The sequence below is a fragment of the Alligator mississippiensis genome, chromosome 1, assembly GCF_030867095.1.
Source record: "Alligator mississippiensis isolate rAllMis1 chromosome 1, rAllMis1, whole genome shotgun sequence".
Taxonomy (NCBI): domain Eukaryota; kingdom Metazoa; phylum Chordata; order Crocodylia; family Alligatoridae; genus Alligator; species Alligator mississippiensis.
Window position 1 is genome coordinate 29,679,180 of NC_081824.1, and position 19,301 is coordinate 29,698,480.

The 19,301-nt window shown below is 40.1% G+C and overlaps 1 protein-coding gene across 1 annotated transcript in view; it reads left to right on the forward strand.

Moving 5' to 3' along the window:
* Positions 1–19,301, forward strand: part of NOL10 (nucleolar protein 10) — a 71,638-nt gene that overhangs the window by 40,712 nt on the left and 11,625 nt on the right. The window contains exons 14-17 of the mRNA XM_006257920.4: positions 11,883–12,009; positions 15,287–15,366; positions 15,507–15,605; positions 16,636–16,725. Of these exons, the coding sequence (XP_006257982.1) occupies positions 11,883–12,009; positions 15,287–15,366; positions 15,507–15,605; positions 16,636–16,725 (396 nt within the window). The remainder of the gene's footprint in view (positions 1–11,882; positions 12,010–15,286; positions 15,367–15,506; positions 15,606–16,635; positions 16,726–19,301) is intronic.

The following is a 19,301-nucleotide window of genomic DNA, read 5'->3' on the forward strand; positions in this document are numbered from 1 at the left end:
TTAATGAGGCTATTAAACAGCACCAGACCCACAGCGGACCTTTGAGGAACCCCACTTGATACCTGCTCCCAACTCTTCCTTGAGTCATTGATGATTACTCATTGAGCAGGATGGTCCAACTAGTTGTGTATCCACCTTACAGTATTTTCATCTGTAGGCAAGTCATGGTCAAAGAGTCACATTAACCATTCCCTGGCCCCACAACTGCTGCAGTTTAAATGGTGAGTGAGGCTTCAAAGCCCAGAATGTGGTGGGAGCTTCAGGGCCAGGCTATACCTAATACCACTTCTAGCAGTAGCCTCCTGCACTCCTGTGCTCCACACAGCTGGAGCCCACCTGCCTCCATTCTGCTGCCTGTCTTACATAAGTGTCTTGGGCTTATGTGCCACACAGCAGCCTGTGCCACCCGTGGCACATATGCCATGGGTTGACCAGCCCTGTGCTAGATGCGTATACCTGCATACTTGAGAGCAAAACATTTTCCACCATTAACTTGGAAGAGCAATGAGAATTAATATTCATAGAGTCATTACCTGCATGGAATTGCAGTGTAGGCCAGAAAACACAGGTTTCATGAGTATGTTTATATAATTTGCTTTTTATTAAGAATACAGATTAGATCTTGATGTAGCCATGCCAAGCAATGGCATAATAAAAATAAATGGCCCACAGAGGGGGTGATTTAAAGGGGGATTTGGTTAACTTCATGTCTCTATCACCCTGTACGAGTGTACACGGAGACAGGTTATGTACACAGGATTTTCTCCAATACGCTTGGTAAACCCAGAAAAGGCCCCTTGAAAGCCCCAAAGTTACTGAGTTGATTTTAAGGCTACTTTGCCTTAAAATACCTAGATGCAGCCAGTGAAAAACTTCCTGTGTAGAGGAGCACTCCGTGTAATTTTTGAGCACCTCCCATGATAAGTCAAGTGAGAGGGAGCTGGAGGATTTACACTCCTGAGAATATTGTAGTATATTTTGTGAGAGCTAAAATATAATTTTTTGTGGAGAGATTGGGTGCATAGAAGTACCAGTGTATATAACTGTAGGATGTGCATGTTAAAACTGTCACAAGAGTCTGTCTGTCTATGTGAAGTGTGTGCTAGTCTCATACCTGAGGTCAAACTTAAGTGCTTTGGCTGCCGAGCAGACTGAGGGAACAAAAGCAGTTGTTTTTTTCTGAAGTAAAAGGAGCACTTAACATTACACTGGCTGGTTCTGTCGGCTCCAAGACTGCTCTTTTGCTTTAGTTGATCTTATATGGAATCACTGAGATCTTGCATTTGCCTCCCCATTTCTCCCTTTTACTTCTTACCTCAAACATTCCTGTCTTCTTTTGGGTTTCCTAAAAAACTGAAATAAATTAGATACTCTTAAAACATATGGAAAACCCACTGTAAATGGTAGAGAATGTTTTTCTGTCAAGTATGCAGGTATACGTAGATTTCTTCCACCCTCAGGTTCGGTTAGGACTGGGATTGCAATGAGTAGTAAAATCCTCTACCCCCTGTGGTTGAACCAAGCTGGCTTGTCATATTTGGCAAATGAAAAGGAAACGATGTAGTAATGTATAAAGGCAAAAACCAAAGTTGTACCTTCCTGTGCCTGTGGTGGATTACTGGATTTGGCTGCTTCAAAGAAAAGTAAAGGCCTGTAAATCTAAACTTAATGTAGAAAATGGGGTGAGAAATAGCAAGAGGTTTGGTCTCTATTTTATATCCAAGAATTGAAGACTAGGACTGAGAATTGAAGAAGGTAAACAAGAACATCACTAATCAAACTGATCACTAGTTACAAGGCTGGAGCAGTGTTGGAAGGGGTGGAAGAACAGCAAGACAGCTGTGGTTCATGGGTTGGGGTTTTTTGCGGGGGCGTTCATTTGTTTGTTTTTAAATCACCTGCTCTTCTTCCTCTTCCTCCCCCAGTCCCCCCCACCAACTCCAGTTGGTCTTGAAGATTTATAAAGAAAATTTGGGGGCTAGTTTGGATTGGCCTGAGTGTTAACCCCAAGAAAACTTCACTGCCAAAACTTGGAATGAATTAATTTTATATGACTGTAGTCTTCTATCTCCCATTTGAGGGAGAGGTTAGGCTGCAAGCGTAACTGGGAGCTTATTGTGGGAACCCTTGAGGATCTAAAAGAACTTTTACACCAATTCATTAGCAGAATAAGTGATGCATTAAAAGAAAGAAGCAAAGGAAAAGTGCCTCCAGAGGAGATTCTGTCAGGTTTTATTTACAGGTTTTAAGGAGCGGTTTTTCTGCCTTCAAACTTCATTTTTCCTCTTCCTCAGGGCAGCTCCCACAGATGATGAGCAACGCCTCCATTATATGCACTCACAATATATGTACATTGAACCTGTCAATAATAAACTGACTGCAAAACAGTGGCAGATCAGAGGATATGACACACACACAGTTATAAAGCCAAATCAGCCAGGGTTAATAAAAGGAATGCTTTTTTTATCAGATAATATGAGACAAGATATTTTAAACTATACACTATGCTGAATAAATTATGCAAGTTCTTGCAGCAGTTTTTGTGTAACATTATCAAAACTGCTTTTAGTAAGAGCCTGAGGCTTTTATTGGCATGCTTGATAAGAGCAAGCCCAAAAATGCTGATTTGGTGAAACTTTTGCAGTCAGTCTTCATAACCTGATAGAGATTCATTGTGGAAGGGTGGAATACAGACAGATGCCCACTGTTTGTTTCTTTTTGTTAGGATCATTGAGCTAATAACACGGCAACTTCAGCAACAAGGAGTAAAGTCTTGGAAAAGAGAAAAATTAAACTCTGGGGCCTGCGGTGGTATAGATGATTACTCGGACCTATAAGTCTCCCAGTGGTCTGTCTCATTGGAGGCCAGCATAACAGATAATAATGGTGGTTTGTCAAGTTTTACAGCTTGTCCAGAAATTAGAAACAGTCTTTTTAGAAGACTTTGTACAGTTATGGAAAAGTGAGAGCTTAAGAGTCACTTGACAGAATTAGTATCTTAAATACTTCATAGTACAGGGGTTGGAAACCTACAGGCCAGATCTGGCTTGCAGAGTCATTTGATGTGGCTCGTGGGCGTAGGGCTTCAGCGGGATGGGGGAGAGGTGGCGTGCTGGGAGCAGTTTTCCTTCTGTGTGATTGCATGGACACATAGTGGCTGGGTTCTAACATTCACCCATCTCTGACCCGGCTTGCAGCCTAGAAAAGGTTGCCAACCGCTGTTGTTGCATCATTTTTTAGAGATGGAAAACTTCATGGTCTGTATGATCTGTCTCCTCGGAGTTGGAGGGGGTAAAGAGAATATTAAAAAGGGAGAATATAAAAGAGATTTCCTGCTTGTTTAACTAGAGGCCAAGTGGGTTGCCTAAAACAACATAGCCATGTATTTAGTTGTGTTTGGTAGGAGGATGAGGGAAGATGCCATGCACATGATAGCATATACTTGAGCTGCCAAAATGGTAGGTTGAAGCCAGTAGCACTAAACCTATTCAGCCCCATGGGTCCATGGAGTTGCTCAGCAGGTCTGATTCAGTGTGCTAGCATGACCCTGGGTGTTACTGTAATCTAGCACACAGGACCACATCATCTGGCCTACAGGGCTCCCCATAGGTCTGGAGATTTTGCAGCAGGGGAACAGTAATTAATACTGCCACTGGTATCCCACTGCTAAGTTTCCAGACCTGTGGGGGAGACCAGCTCATAAAAATCTGTATGCCAACATGTTTACAGGATTTGTGTTTTTCCTGGGTAGAATTGTTTCTTGCATTTGTTATCTGTAATAGAGAAGAGATGCATTTAGCCCCTAATGCATTATAAATATGGCAGCAGACATTTTCACGCATTGGTAGTTTGTTTACAGTACACGTGCAGCCTGTCTTAGCAGTGACAAGCAGCAGACAGAGATTGCTATCAAAGTCTTACTCTGTAATAGTAATAACTGGAAGCATGAGTTGATTAAAGAGAGACTCCCTGATCACGGTACTAGGGAGAAGGAAAACTGGAGTGTTGTGTGTTGGTTCAAAGAGATGATATTTGGAGGGAACGTGCTTAGCTGTAAAAGAATGAGCCTCACAATCATTGGCTGTACTTGAAAACAGAAAGGTTTTGAAACCATCTACAGCCATTGCACTAAATGGGTAGACTCTTTTTTTCACCATTCTTAAAATCAAATTTAAACAAAGTACTTTAAGAATGGAAAGTTTAGATCCCTGTTGTGAATTGAACTCTAAATGTTTAAAAATAAAATGGAGATCAGCAGTTTGTCAAGGCCAGCACTTGCTAATATAATTACTTTCAAAGAAGAAACAAATTAAAGGTTTCCAGTGTAAAATGTGTTATTTCTTCTTCTGCCTTTTGTTGCTTATGATGGAACTTTCTTTTAAAAGGTATTTCATATTCAAGCTTGTCGCTCTAACTTTAGAAAAGGGGGAACAAAACATTAAAAATTTTGCTTTTTAAAATGAGTCATTAATTACTCATGTAAATGTATTGACTAAACTTGGCTGGGCAATTAAAGAAGTAATCATGCTGAAAATGCAAGTGCCCACTCAGATCACTGCCCACACCCTCAAAATCATCTCCCTCATTTTAGACCTGCTGTTTTCTGTTTTTACATGCAAGTAATGTTATTGAAGCTTGAAAACTTGTTTATTGTAATAGATTAAATAGTCCAAGTTCTGTTAGTGACTTCATAAAAAAAATTGTCCATTGCCTTGATTATCATAGTAATCCTTCTCTGCTGCTACTTCTGGTTGAATTCAGCATTCTTGAACACAAGTGACTAGAATGTATACAGTTATTCAAGATAAGGTTTTGAATTGTGGGGTTGCACAGTGGCATGTGCCTTATATAATTATATTCTGTTCTTCTAGTGTCTGAGATGATCTATTTTTACCAAGGTGTTTTGATCCTGCTTTCTATTTACATTTCCTCCCAGCTATGTCATCAGTAAATATCATTATCATGCTGCCACAACCTGTGCCATAATAAAAGTATTAAATAAGATCAGTCCAAAGTCCAGTCCTGGTGGGGCTCTGCTTATAACATCCCTGCAGCCTGGTAGATTTGCTGTCAGCAAAAACAGTTGTCACCTCTTCAGTGAGATATTTATTCATTTTAGTTCCTTCACTAATCCCCAGTTTCTCCAGCTGGATCAGTAAGACTATAACAATAATAATATTTACTGCAATATATCAATAGTGGATGTAGATCTATATTTTTGTTTTTGTTGAAGTAATGTTTTTTCGTGGCTTCCCATTTACAATTTGGTAATTCTCACTGCCACTTTAAAACTCTCTTTATAGGTTTATTACTTAACATTTTTTTTAAATGGATCTTTGAACCTCTTCCTGCTCCCACTAAAATCAGTAACAAAACTCTTGTTGTGGTTCTGTTGTGTAGTATAGAGATCATAAGGTGCTCTAAACGGATAATTAATGTAATATTCCTCTCTTCCTAAATGTAACTATCTTTTGTTTGAGTCTTTTGAAGTCTAATTCAGCATGGTGCTGAGTATCCGTAAATTCTGTGTGTAGTAACTGAGTTTAGCATAAGATTGGGATTGTGTCTGGGCTTGAATGAAGCTATGGAGCTGACGATCAAATTGTTTAATATAACAGTATTTAACACTTTAGTTACTGTCCAGTGTTCCAAATTTCAAGACAGCTAGCCCTTGCTCTGCTCTTGAAATAATTCCTTACTACATTTTAATGTTCAGCTAACTTCCTTGGAAAGGTAGGAATGGGATTATGGGATGATGACGGCACAGCATTTTCACAAGAAGTCTAGAGGGATTTTGCTTTCTTTAAATCATTTCTATTAAATACATGTATTAAAATATAGGTTTACACATACAGCTGGAGCACTTGTAAGTCTTGTATTACAACATGAGCCTCTTAATGTTTAATTGCCTTTTAAAACTAAAATACAAGGAATTGTACATCCAGGCTATATAAATTTACTATAACTTTGAGTTAAGTTATTCCCATTAGAATTTTTCTCCTTTTGTCATTAGTAGGGGTCTATTTAAATTGCAGAGAAACAAAACAATTTTCGCAGGTTGGTCATGGTAGAAATAGCAAATTCTGTGGATATTTCCTGGATGTACTCATGCATGATAAAGAACAAAGTAAATTATATGTAGAGCTGTACAAAAAGTTTAGAAATACTAATTTATGTTTACCTTTAATAAAAATAATCCATTAAGGTAAACACCTGTGCCCCAGCAGGGGGAGGAAGGATGAGGGAGCGGAGTTACCTTGCTTGTAGCTGGAGCCAGGTGGAGTGCTCCCATCAAAGTGACTGCTGCCCTTCAGGCTGCCTGGCTGCTTCATTCCCCTCCCGGAGTGGGCTGCCAAGCCAGGCTGCAGCATCAGCAAGGTCTGCTGGCTCCCACTTGGGAGCCAACATTTTATTTTTAAGGTTTGTTTGTTTTTTAAGTTGATTTCACAGACAAATCCCACATTTTGCGTTTTCCATTAAATCTATAGAATCACAAATTACGTAGACCCTTGTTCATTAATATATGAACACATTTCAGGTGTATTTAAAATGCAGCTGAATATCTCAGCTCACTAGTAGAAGACTGTTATGTTTTATCTTGCATTTATCATCTTAACAATAGAAAAATTGAATTCTTTGGCCAGACATAAACCTAGGCATTGCAATGGAAATTAATCCTCTCTCTCTCTCTGTGTGTGTCTCTCTCTCTCTCTCTCTCTCTCTCTCTCTGCTTTTTTGACTGTCTGGGGGAGAAAATAGATAGGGTTTTTTATGGGAGGGGAGGCGGGAAGGAAGGTGTACATGTTAGACTGTAAAGGAAGATTTATTTTCAATGATGTAATGGGAATTAGGTGTCCAGCCTTCATTGCCTTTGACTTTTCCTGGGAGTTAAATTCCAGACTTCCTTTTGTGCCTTTTAAAAGTGCCACAGTTGCTAGCAATGTATATCGATTCCCGTTGATTTTTTTTTTGATTTTTTTTTAATTTCTTTTAATTTACAGAAATGTGGTATTTTGATAAAGCTGAGTGTAAGTGATTCCAGTTTTATAATGATTTGCCTTTGCCACATTTAATTTTATTAAAGTGGAAGATATCAAACTTAAACTGATTAGAAATTTCAGATTAAGGAGAGAAGTTTGAACTATTTTTAATTTAGTTTCATAACATTATTGGTGGGGAGTAGTAGATACACTGGAGGGTAGGGCTAGGATTCAGAGTGGCTTAGACAAGTTGGAGGGTTGGGCCAAAAGAAATCTCATGAGGTTCAACAAGGACAAGTGGAAAGTGCTGCACTTAGGACGGAACAGTCCCATGCACTGGTACAGGCTGGGGGCTGACTGGGTGGGCAGCAGCTCTGCAGAAAAGGACCTGGGGGTTACAGCAGACAATAAGCTGAATATGAGCCAACAGTGTGCCCTTGTTGTCAAGAAGGGTAATGGCATACTGGGCTGCATTGATAGAATTGAGGCCAGTAGGTCAAAGGAAGTGATTATATCTCTCTATGCTGCACTAGTGAGACCACATCTTCATTACTGTGTTCATTTTGGGCCTCCACTACAGAAAGGATGTAGACATATTGGATAGAGTCCATTGGAGGGCATCAAAAATGGTGAGGGGGCTGGGGGACATGACGTCTGAGGAGAGGCTGAGGGAACTGGGCTTATTTAGTCTAGAGAAGAGAAGACTGAGGGGGGATTTAATAACGGCCTTCAACTGCCTGAAGTTAGGATTCGAAAGAGGATGGAGCTAGACCTGTTCTCAGTCGTAGCAGATGGCAGAACAAGCAGCAATAGTCTCAAGTTGCAAGGAGGGAAGTTTAGGTTGGATATTAGGAAGAATTTTCTCACTGGAAGGGTTGTAAAACACTGAAACACCACCACCTCGCTGGGTAACCTATCTCCATCCTTGGAGATTTTTAAGACCTGGCTAAAACCAAGCTTTGACTGGGATGATCTAGTTGGGGATGGTCCTGCTTTAAGCAGGGGGGTAGACTTGATGATCCTCTGAGGTCCCTGCCAACCCTAATTTTCTATCATTCTATGGTTGTTTTTAATTTTTGTGTATTTGTAACTTACGACATGTTGAACGAGCTGTGAATTTTGATGCATCTTTCTCCATTTAGATAGTAGAATGGTGTCACATTGTGTAGTTTCACGGGCCTAGGCAGCCCTGCCTAACCCACTAGATTTGAGCAGCCCTGCCACTCCTTAGCTATCGCATCTCATGGAGCACTGGCTGCACCTGAGGTGGGGAAGAAATCTCTGCCCATTCCTATAGCTGCAGAACGTAGGAATAGGCCCATCAGCCTCTTTCCTCTCCCAGAACTTGCGATGCTGTCTGGTGGCATGAACAATCTGTCGGCATGAGGGGTGGCACTCTCTCGCGCTGAGGAGGAGCATGGCAGTAACTCCTGTGGCTACTCTGTAGAAGTGGTTGGAAAAACCAAGTTTGTTTCGTTCTAGGAGGAGAGAGGGGAGCTGCATGTGTTTTAGCTAAGAGGAAGCAACAAAGAAAGGTGAAAAGAAATGCTTAAAAATTACATGAAAGGAATATAGCCTGTGTAAGAAAGGGCAGGAATTAAGTTTTCAAGGGCCTGATAAGATGAAACAAGGATGGTAAAGCCAAAAAAACCCCTGTATATACACAAAAGAGGTTTTACAGGGTAAGTTGAACTACAAGGTGTGCATATGAGACCTGAATAACAGATACCTTTTATAGCCTTTTTTTCTCCAATTCCCTCATCTTGTTTGTTTGCATCACATTGTTATCCCAGGTCTTTTAAGACACAGCTCCTGCACCTTCCTTAGGTATAGACAGAATATCTAGTTTGATAGCAAAAGATACTAATATTGGCCGTGGGTTTGGGTTGTAGCCGTGTTGGTCTAAGGACATAGGCAGACAAGGTTCCTTGGGTGAATTTGATATCTTTTATTAGACCAACCCAAATGGTTAGAGAATAGTTATTAAGCAAGCTTTCGGGTTCAAAAACCCTTTGTCAGGCCATAATTGTTTCATATGCATGTTCTTGTAGCCACAGAAGTATAAGAGGATTATTATGCTTTGCAACTCTTTTTCATTAATGATTAAGTTTAGAGCAGTTGTGCTCACTGTTTTGATACAGAAGCATACAGATATAAGTTTCAGTGTAAAAGGTGACTGTTGAGCTGGCACTTCTTAGCCTCCACACTGACACATCAAGTTTAAGAGTCAAGGCTTTGCTCTGGAACCTCTCCATGGTATGCATTGTATCTCAATATGCATTTTATATTGCCTAGCAGAATGGGGCTGAGATTTCAGTTAGATTCCTTGGGAACACTGCCATGAGTTCAATAACTGGGCTAAGATCCTAATGTCCATTGTTTCAGAATGACCTGTCTTTGGTGCTCACTATATTTCAGAAGGAACTAGGCATTAATGAGTAAACCAGCACTTCTAAATTTTGCTCAGTGTTCCTAGAGAGGATGGAGTGTGGCAATAATGGATTTTTTTAAAGACTGTTGTTAAAGATGGAGAGCCTCACATGTGTGTGGTGCGGCAAAGGATAGGTTTTTTTGGAGCTTAAAATATATACAAGCAAGAATTCCCAATGCTGATTTTGGTAGACTCTTTAGTAGGTAAATTTATAGTAAGATTTTTATGACATTTTGGTTGGTCAGTGGGTAACACTTTCTAATAGAAGCAAAGTAGTCCAATAGTAACTTAAAATAACAACAGCATTGTATGTGAAATAAGAATATAGGCAAAATCCTTTCTTTTTGCTTTGGAAATAAAGTACTGTTTAGCAGCAATTTCGTGAATGAGCATGAAAGGTTGGAACATTCATTTTAGTCACTTGAATTAAATCCAAATATATTAAAAGCCTTGCATTTAGCTTTGAAGAATTAAAAAACAGGAAATATAGTTGGAGACATTTAAGATCTAAAAAGGCAAAAATATCCGACAGGAACGAAGCTGACAAGATTCAGCTGAATGTTGATGTATTAAGCAAGTTTACTACCAGATCAAACAACTGCGGAGATGTGGTTAATTTGGTCTTGTTGATGAAGTAGGCATCTGTTGCAAATTCTAAGAGATGATTTAAGTGTGATCTTCTGAAGATCTAATCTAGATAAAATTTACTGTCTGTTTACCAATGCCAGTCCAGTGCAAATCTTGAACTCCTGTTTTTGTTATGGTTGTCTGTTTTGGTTGTTGTCTGACTTCTATTTTTATTTCTCTTTAAAAGAGTGTTTCAGTTTCTGAATGCTGAAGAAAACATATAAAGTTCATTAACCCAGCCATATATGAATCTGCTAGACTGAATTGTTACTGTTTCTTAATGGAGGAAATATTGCATCAGGGGCCTTATTTTTTCTGAAACATTACTGCTATTCTGACCATTACCGTCTGGAATACACTGCTGGTGTTTGTCATGGATAGCTGTCTTCAAAGATGATGCATTTTTAATAAGGGAAGAAACAGCACTTCTAACTGGGGGAGAATGTCACATGCTTCCATAGCCTTTTGCAAGAACCTTATTAATATAGCAACATAACTTACATTCTAAGAAGGAGCTATCTGTATGTCATTGATCTTCCAACTGTTTCACTTTTTTAATCAAATTATATTTAAAATTCTTTTGAATAAAATCAGTTTCCGTATCTCTGGTAACTTTTTTCTTTTCCATTTACGTTATTAGCAATGATAGAACAACAACAAAAATGGCTCATTAAAACTTCCACTCTGTGGGAGTTGCAGACCTCCATCACATCCCAGTTTTTTTTTCCCATTGATTCTCCTTTTTTTTCCTTCCACAGAGGGTTGATCTTTTTTCCACTAAGCTACCACAGCTACTCAAATAATAGACTTTGCACAGTGGGAGTGATTAAGGTACATCTTGGTACGCACAATCTGTGTGTATACCCCACAATCTGATAGTGGGGTGTGTGTGGTGGGGAGGAAGGATGTGAACAACAGTGCTAAACCTAATTTGAGAGGTGGAGGCATAATTAAAAGGTACATTGATAGATATGTTTGTACTTCAGCACAGGGGTGTCAACAATATGGCCCATGGGCCAGATCTGGCTTAGAGAGCAGCAGCAGCATCTGGTTAGGTAGGATGTGTAGGAGCAGGGCCCACTGGTGAAATCTGGGGTATGGAGCTCTGCTTGGGTCACACTTCCATGGCGGAGCAGGCAAGCAACAACTGTGTTTAACCCCTGTGGCTCCTTGCCACTGCTCACCCCACATCTACTACCAGCCCCAAAGGAGCACTGTGGTCTGGGGGGGCCAAGGGGGATGGATGAGTTTGACACCTGATCTAGTAGAAAAACTTCAGAAAATCCCATACAATATGAAGTAATGTGCTTGTATCCTTTTGTTTTTATATGTCTTAAACTCATGTAACTTTTTTTAAGGTAAATGAATAACTTTAAAAAATATCTGTTCATATCGTGTGTATTTTACTATTACTCAAAATGTGAGATGCCTTGGTGTTTCTAATTAAGTCAGTAGAACAAAATAAAATTTAATAATCTGCTTGGTCAGCTAATCAGTATAGGTCCCAATTGTATCCACAATGTCAATCTCTGAGGTTTGCTTTTATAATATATAATCAGTCAAATTGGGTATGCTCTGAAGCAGTTAAACACGAAGCCTTTAAATTTTCCTAAATTAAATGGCCTAAATCACAGTGCTCCTCTAAAACACTTTGCAGAGATGTTTGCTCACATGACAAGCAATAGATTCAGTGGAGCTCTCATCATGCTGTCCTTTGAGTATGTTTGATTCTGAGGTATGCAATTACTTTATGTATTGCCGCACCCTAGCACAGAGGAGAGGCTAGCTGTATATTTATTTAGGAAGTATGTATAATTTCATAATTTTATAATTTATGTCTTTAGGTTTTGGGACCTGCCCCAAGATGGTGCTCGTTTTTGGATAACTTGACAGAAGAATTGGAGGAGAATCCAGAGAGCACAGTATATGATGATTATAAATTTGTTACCAGAAAAGATCTTGAAAATTTAGGTAAAACTTTATTCACCCAAATCTTATCCTTTGGTCCTTGTCTCTTCTCCTTATTTTTACTGTTTGGCTTTAAAGTACTTGCATGGTACATATAGGTCTGCAGTGTGCCATGTGAACAAGTTACACAGGGGGCTGTTAAAGTTTCTCAAAGTAGTTCTTTTTAACATTTTCTGGTGTCGTAGTTTCATAGTTGGTAGGGTTGGAAGGGACCTGAGCAGATCATCAAGTCCGACCCCCTGCCACGGACAGGAAAGAGTAGTGGGGTCAAACAACCCTGGCTAGGTGATTATCTAGCCTCCTTTTGAAGACCCCCAGGGTAGGAGCGAGTACTGCTTTGCTTGGAAGTTGGTTCCAGATCCTAGCTGCCTGACTGTGAAGTAGTGCTTCCTGATGTCTAGCCTGAACCTACTTTCAGTCAACTTATGGCCATTATTCCTAGTTACTCCTGGTAGTGCTCGGAGGAACAGGGTCTCTCCCGTTCCCCGCTGGTCCCCCTTGGTAAGACCTAATTTTCTTAATTTAATCAAATCTTCGCCAATGCAAGGAGAAGCCTCTTGTTCATGGCTTGACTCCTGAGGAAGAGGTTGATACTTAGTGATCTAACTCATTTGAGGAAGTGTTTTGAGTCTGTCACAAAAAATAGGTAAGGAAGAGAAGCTGTTTTTATTTTTTAAATTCTTATGAGGTGGTCTGACAATACAAGGCTAAGACTGCAACAAATATGTAAGCAAAAAAAATCCACTTGCCAGGAGATGCTTACATTAGTGGAAATATTATGCCATTCTACTATCAAACACATAACTGGTTTCAATGAAATCCTAGTTCTGTGTCTTAACTGCCAGATCAGTCTTCCTCTCTAACTTGAAAAGGGTTCAGAAAGCAAGTTAAGAGCAATTTAGTTGCAGTTTTGCATTTCAGCCAACGTGTACAAACTAAATCAAGTTCACTGACAGGAGTTTTCAGCTGCCAGTGTTGTTGTGCACGTTGGTGATCTGTTCCACAAACACAAAATCAACCACACACTCAACTCCCTTCTCTGAGAGAGCTTTCAGATGACTCTTCACACTTGTCTCTTTCTAGCCAAACTAAAATCTTGGCCTTTCTCTCTGATGTCTCCTTCTCAACATTAAGTCCCATATGACTGAAACATAATTCTTTAAATGCCCCTCTGCTGCCCCAAACCCTCAGTGGTACTGCTCCCTTTCTCAGTCCCCATGGAGAACACTATCTCCAGATCTGACCTCTTAAACAACCTGAATGTGAGAGCCTGAGCCTTGAAAATTCTTACTGTGCAGCACTTCATCCGCACAGAAAAAGTTTCTCAAAGTAGTTCTTTCTAACATTTTTCTGGTCTCATGGTTTCATAGTTGGTAGGGTTGGAAGGGATTTTTCATATTACTTTAAGTATTTCAAAGAGGAATAAACTAGGAGTAGCTATACTGCCTTTTAAATGTACACTCTCCCATGGTCCAGATTAAGTCAAATGATCAAATTAACAAACCAGCCCTACAAGGGACATCTCACAATTCAGATAGATGTTCAAGTATATTAATCTTACTTGATGTCAATTGAGGTAATCTTTTCAGGGCCTGTAAGCCTTTATGCCCACAGGTTCTTTCTGTGTAAGGTTGCTTTAAGTGAACAGTCAAATTTATAACATTTCGTGAACTTCACATTGTGGTAGCTGATTCATCCAACTCCACATATCGCAGTATCATGATTGTTTTGTGAAGTTGGACACTCCTCTACCCCGTGTCCTAAGGAGGAATGGGAGTTAAGTTTTGGAGATGTATTGGCTGGTGGCTTTTCGAAACTGCTTATTTCTGAGGTGGTCTTATCAGTACTCACTGATTGCCAAAACTGTTGGCTCAATAAGGAATGTTTTACTTCACGAAAAGATCTTTCTGTCAGCTTTAGAGTTATCTGAAAATTATTGGTCTTTCATTTAGAGATTTCCACTTGTATTTAGGTTAAGGCCTAGGGTGACTTGCTTATGATTTAATATGGTATAATATGTTTAGGTACTTCAGCATGTCTATACTTCAAAGGTAGTAACCCAAGGCAAATCTCTTAATTAAAACATCAACATACCACACCAGTAACTATGATCCAAACTCATATGGCAAACATGTATGTGCCTCCAAAAAATCCTTCTCACAAACAGTTTTCCTTTTTAAACTTTCTATAGATTGTAGGCTAGCGAGTATCTTTAAAAGTGCACAACAGCTCTTTACTACGGCACCAAAACACTGGTTTTATTATGTCGCTCTAATTCCTTGCCAGCTGAACTGAATTGTTTGTGACCTTACTTTAGCCTTTATACAATAAATAGCAGTATTGATGATCGAGTCTTCCAAATACATACCACTGTATTTACCCAAATCTAAGACAACCCTGAATTTAAGACGGCTCCCCAGTAATTAGATTCTGTATATGGAAGATTTTATCAATTAGTTGTAATTTTCCAGGTGTAGAATCTAATTATTGGAGAGGTGTCTTGAATTCTTCTTGTCCAACCCCCTCCACCCCCCACTACCACAGAGAAAGCAGTGAGGGGAGGTGGGGGGTCAGGTGGCCCCCTTGTCCTCCCCCCCCAACTTCTTTCCTCTGCAGCCTCCTTGTCACCTGCACCACCTCTGCCCTTAGCTCCTCAGAACCTCTGCCTCTTCTCCCCTCCCCATTCCCCAGTCTCTGCCTCTTTACCCATGCCCCCGTTACTCCCTGCAATCTCTATCTCTTCCTCCCCTCCCTACCAGCAGATGCTGCTCAGGCTCTATGCCCTCCCCAGAGCACAGCACGAGGAAGCATAGCCATTGTTGGGCTATGCAGCAGTGGCAGCACTTCTGATTGGCTAGGCAGGGGGTGGAGTTTCTGTGTGCTCCATGCCCAGGAGGGAATCCAGCCTGAGCCCAAGCCAAGCTGTGCATGGTGGTAAGGTGAGTGGGACCAGAAGCTGCAGAGGGCAAGGGGAGCGGGGGCAGCAGACAGTTGTTAAGGGTCTGACTCTGGCCCCAATCAAAGCTAAGGACCAGTCAAAGCCACAGCAGCTACTGGCCCCCTGTTCTGCTTTGTACATGGATATAAGACAAGAGGCTTCCCTGTCCCCGTTCCCCCCCCCCCCCCCCCCCCCCCAAACCGCATGCTGATGGGGAGGGGGAACATTATCTTACAATTGACTGCACATTGTATTTCTTTTGCTTTCATTCTTTAGCTTAGCTGTGGTGTAAGAACTTATCTAGGTCCCAGATTTCTGAAATTGTCTATAATCTTTTTTCAGGCCTTGCTCATCTCATTGGATCACCCATGCTCAGAGCATATATGCATGGCTTTTTTATGGATATAAGATTGTATCATAAGGTAAGTAAGGTTAACTCATTACGACTGTTTGTAATTGTCATATATTTTTGCCTTTGTGGATACTCTATGCAATGAGAAAAACAAACTTTTTCATATGCTACTTTTGTCCATTTTAATACTTTCTGTTTTGTGTATTAAAGGTGAAAATGATGGTCAACCCATTTGCTTATGAGGAATATCGAAAAGAGAAAATCAGGCAAAAGATAGAAGAAACACGTGCACAGAGAGTTCAGCTCAAGGTAGAGCCGATTTATGATGATTAAACATTTGGAGAGAAACATTCATAGAGAATATGCACTCCCGTTCATACCTGAAAGGTGTAATTGCATTGGGAATTTATTCGGTTTATCCTGATTTTTGTTAAAGCTGTGAAATCAATTTGTAGCTGTGATTTATATACCTCTTTTTTGCATGGAACTGTAGCATCCGTATGTATATGGGTCCTGACCTGAGATGGGACCATTATTTTAAAATAAAGACAACGTTTTAGGTTAAAAAGTACAACAAGACTGAGTAGATAAACTAAGGATAAACTTGCAGTTCCTATTCTACCTATAAGCCTGGAGATTAGGGGATAATTTGAGCCCTTAAAATACAGCTCAGTTCTGAAAAGTACTGTGCTAAAAATGGCATCTAAGGATTTAATGCTTGTATACAAGGCTTTTCAGATCAAGTAAAAAGATTATTTTAACAGTCAATTCTGCCAGCCTTTTCTTATCCCTGAGAATTTTTTCAGCAGATCAACACAAGTATCATTCCCTTACAATTCCTTCCCCCTCTCTTCCTCCCCCCACCCTCAGTTACTACTGCTAGACCACAAAGAGCAGGAAGTCTGTCTGGATTTTGCAACTCTGTAGGTGCCCTGTTAGCAGAGTTTATATGGTTGAAGATGAAGGACCTCTTCTGAGAAAGTGATACAACTTTACAATTGACCATTAGAGTGGTGATTGTGCAGAGTTCTCTATCTCTAAGAAAGACTACAGCTTTGAGGACCTTTCCCTTCCTACTAGCCGAATAGTTAACAATCACAGGACTGTTTTCTAACTTAAGTCTCTGTGTGGGAAGCCATTAGTCTGGTAAAACATTTCTAATTGTGCTGTTCCTAGCTGTATTGAATGAGTAAATCCACTTTTAGGTGGAAGGTTTTAATCAGTGTTGAGAAGTGCATTTGTCCGTGGAGCTAAAGTAATGAGTGTAAAATAGATAAAATATCTAAGATTCTTTTGCAGAAAAACAATGTACTGATGAGTTTTTTCTTTCTTTAACTAGAAACTTCCAAAGGTTAACAAAGAGCTGGCACTCAAGCTGATTGAGGAAGAGGAGGAGCAGCAGGAGGCTTCTAGAAAAAGGAAGCAAAAGGTAGGACTGTTTTGTTTCAAGGGTTTCCCGAAACTCAACAGAAACACTGAAATAGTGATGAACATAATAAACAGTTTACTGTAGGTCAGTGTTTGGATGACAAACATTTTGTCTTTTCATAGAACACTGTGTAAATTTTATTAATTGATGACTTTACAATAGACTTGATCAGTGTTTGTGAGTTCGATGGGCTGCTTACAGATGTGTGGGGGGGGAAAAAACCCTGTCCTTTACTTTAAGCATGCACCCATTCTGAGCACAGCACCTGCCCAGAAGAGGCAGTGTGTTAGCTGGACCCGGAGCAGCAAGGGGGAAGCGCCAGGCAGGCCCTGGTTCTGGTCCATGCCACTGCATGCATGTGCCCACATTTACAGAGGAAATGTCTGTTCACTTGCAAATAGATTCAGTCTAGGCAGGTTAGACTAACCTGAAAAGATTGAATCAGTTCAGGCTTCAGCTTCTTAATGCCAGTCTTTAGCCTGAGAAGCTGGGTTGAATTAACACGCTACTTCTTCTGGTAAAGTGCTGGGGGTTTTTTCTTTTTTCATGCCTGTCAGTGCTGGTAATGAAGAAGCACTCACTGAGGAAATGAATTGTGGAAAAAGAGGAATACAGAAACTCTACACATTTGGTCAACAGCAAAGTACTAAAAAAATAAACCCATTTTATTAATTATTTGTATTGTGATAGTTCCCACAATATGTTAAGTATTGTCCATTACTAGAGGAAGAGATAGTATACTTCCTTAATGGTTTAATATTATCTTTTTATTCTGTACTTAATTCTTCTTCCTAAAATAGCCTAAGCTGTCTGTTCTTTTATGCTGCCATAACTCTTGTACAACTGATACCAAAACTGCCTTATACTCAACTAGATGTTAAATAAAGATATTTCCAGTAGTGTTTATATAAATATTTATATATAGCAGTGTTTAATATCTGGCAGAAGACAGAATCCATGCATTTGAAATCAGAGGCATATCATTTACTTTTGTAGAATTTTGCAGACTTTGTGGCATGGGCCATAATCTACAAGATGTCTTGTCCTGGCACCCTCTGTCTAGCAGAGGCTTGCTGTAGTTCATATAGGTGAGGATGACAGTGAGGTTATCAGCTTGCAGCAGAAGAGCTTAGTGTTGGAATTCATATCATCATCTTGTGGCTGCCTATAAATTCATCAGGGAATGGCAGCAGGGAATAGGAGGTGCTCTATTTACTTGGACACCCCCTGAAGTAACTTGGAACAACGGCCACATTGGCGGAGAGCAGATTTAGGATGGACTTTAGAAAGAACTTTACAGTAAGGGTTGCCAGAATCTGGAATGGGCTTCCAAGGGAGGTGGTGCTCTCCCCTACCCTGAGGGTCTTCAAGAGGAGAGTGGACATGCACCTAGCTGGGATTGTTTGACCCCAGTGCTCTTTCCTGCCCAGGGCAGGGGGTCAGACTCGACGTCTTACTGAGGTCCCTTCCGACCCCAACATCTATGAATCTGGGGCAGAGTGTAAGAGTTTACAGCTCGTTGGTGTGATGGTAGGGAGAGAGAGATCAGTGAAAAGCTAGGGTTAGAATCTTACTACAGATTTTCTGAGCCTGTCCCCCAATGGCAACACTTTAGCTTCTTGGATAGTTTATTCATATGTGTTTCTGAATATTTCTCTGAAACTTTGTGAATTTTACCAAGAGCAGCTGCTTTTGTTTTGTGATGTCGTTTTTTCCACTGTGTTTTCTGGATTAGATAATTAACAAGATTTCTGTAAGGTTCTGAGCATTCCTTTCTTAAATCTGTCCCCTTTCACCATTTCTTTCCTTTGTTGACAGCTGTGAAAACATACCATTGTGCTAGGAAAGCCGCTTGGGGTAGTAGTTATGCAGCTGCTTCAGTTAAGGAATTTTTAACTTTAAAATTACCTTTAGTAATTTTTAACTTTAGGTATAATAATACCCGAGTAGAAATTTGAAATCAATTTGTGCATGATCCTACTGTCATTGTAGTCAATGCCAAAACTTCTTTTGCCTTCAGTGGTGCTGGGGCAGGCCTTCGTCAACACAGGCATAATTCCTATATATTGTGGTGGCAGTGGCACAGACAAGTGTATAAGATATGTAGAACCCTTTTTAAAGGTCTTAATTATTTAGTGTTGGAGTGATGCTATAGTCGTCATGGTCCAGGAAATATGCAAAAGGCAAGGGGTTTTGTGGCTAATATCTTTTATGGCACTAACTACGTGGTTGGAATAGACCTAGGTGCACTTTCGAATGCATTGTATTCCTCTTCGGGTCACAATTATTTACATAGTCATAAAATATCAATGGAATAGTCTTTGTGGAACACTGACCTGGGGTTTAGGGGTTTTTTTGTTTGATTTGGGTGAGTTGGCTGCAGGGTGGGGGTTGCCCTATAAATGCTGCTGATTAATTGAAATATTTCAAGATGCATCCAAATATGAGAGATTTCAGTAACACATTGTAAACACTAATCTGCTTAAAGTTCCTATACTTTGTGTAGCAGAGTGTCTTGTTTACAAAAGCCTCAGAATAATGTTATTTTCTTTATGGAAATAGAACAAATAGTAAAG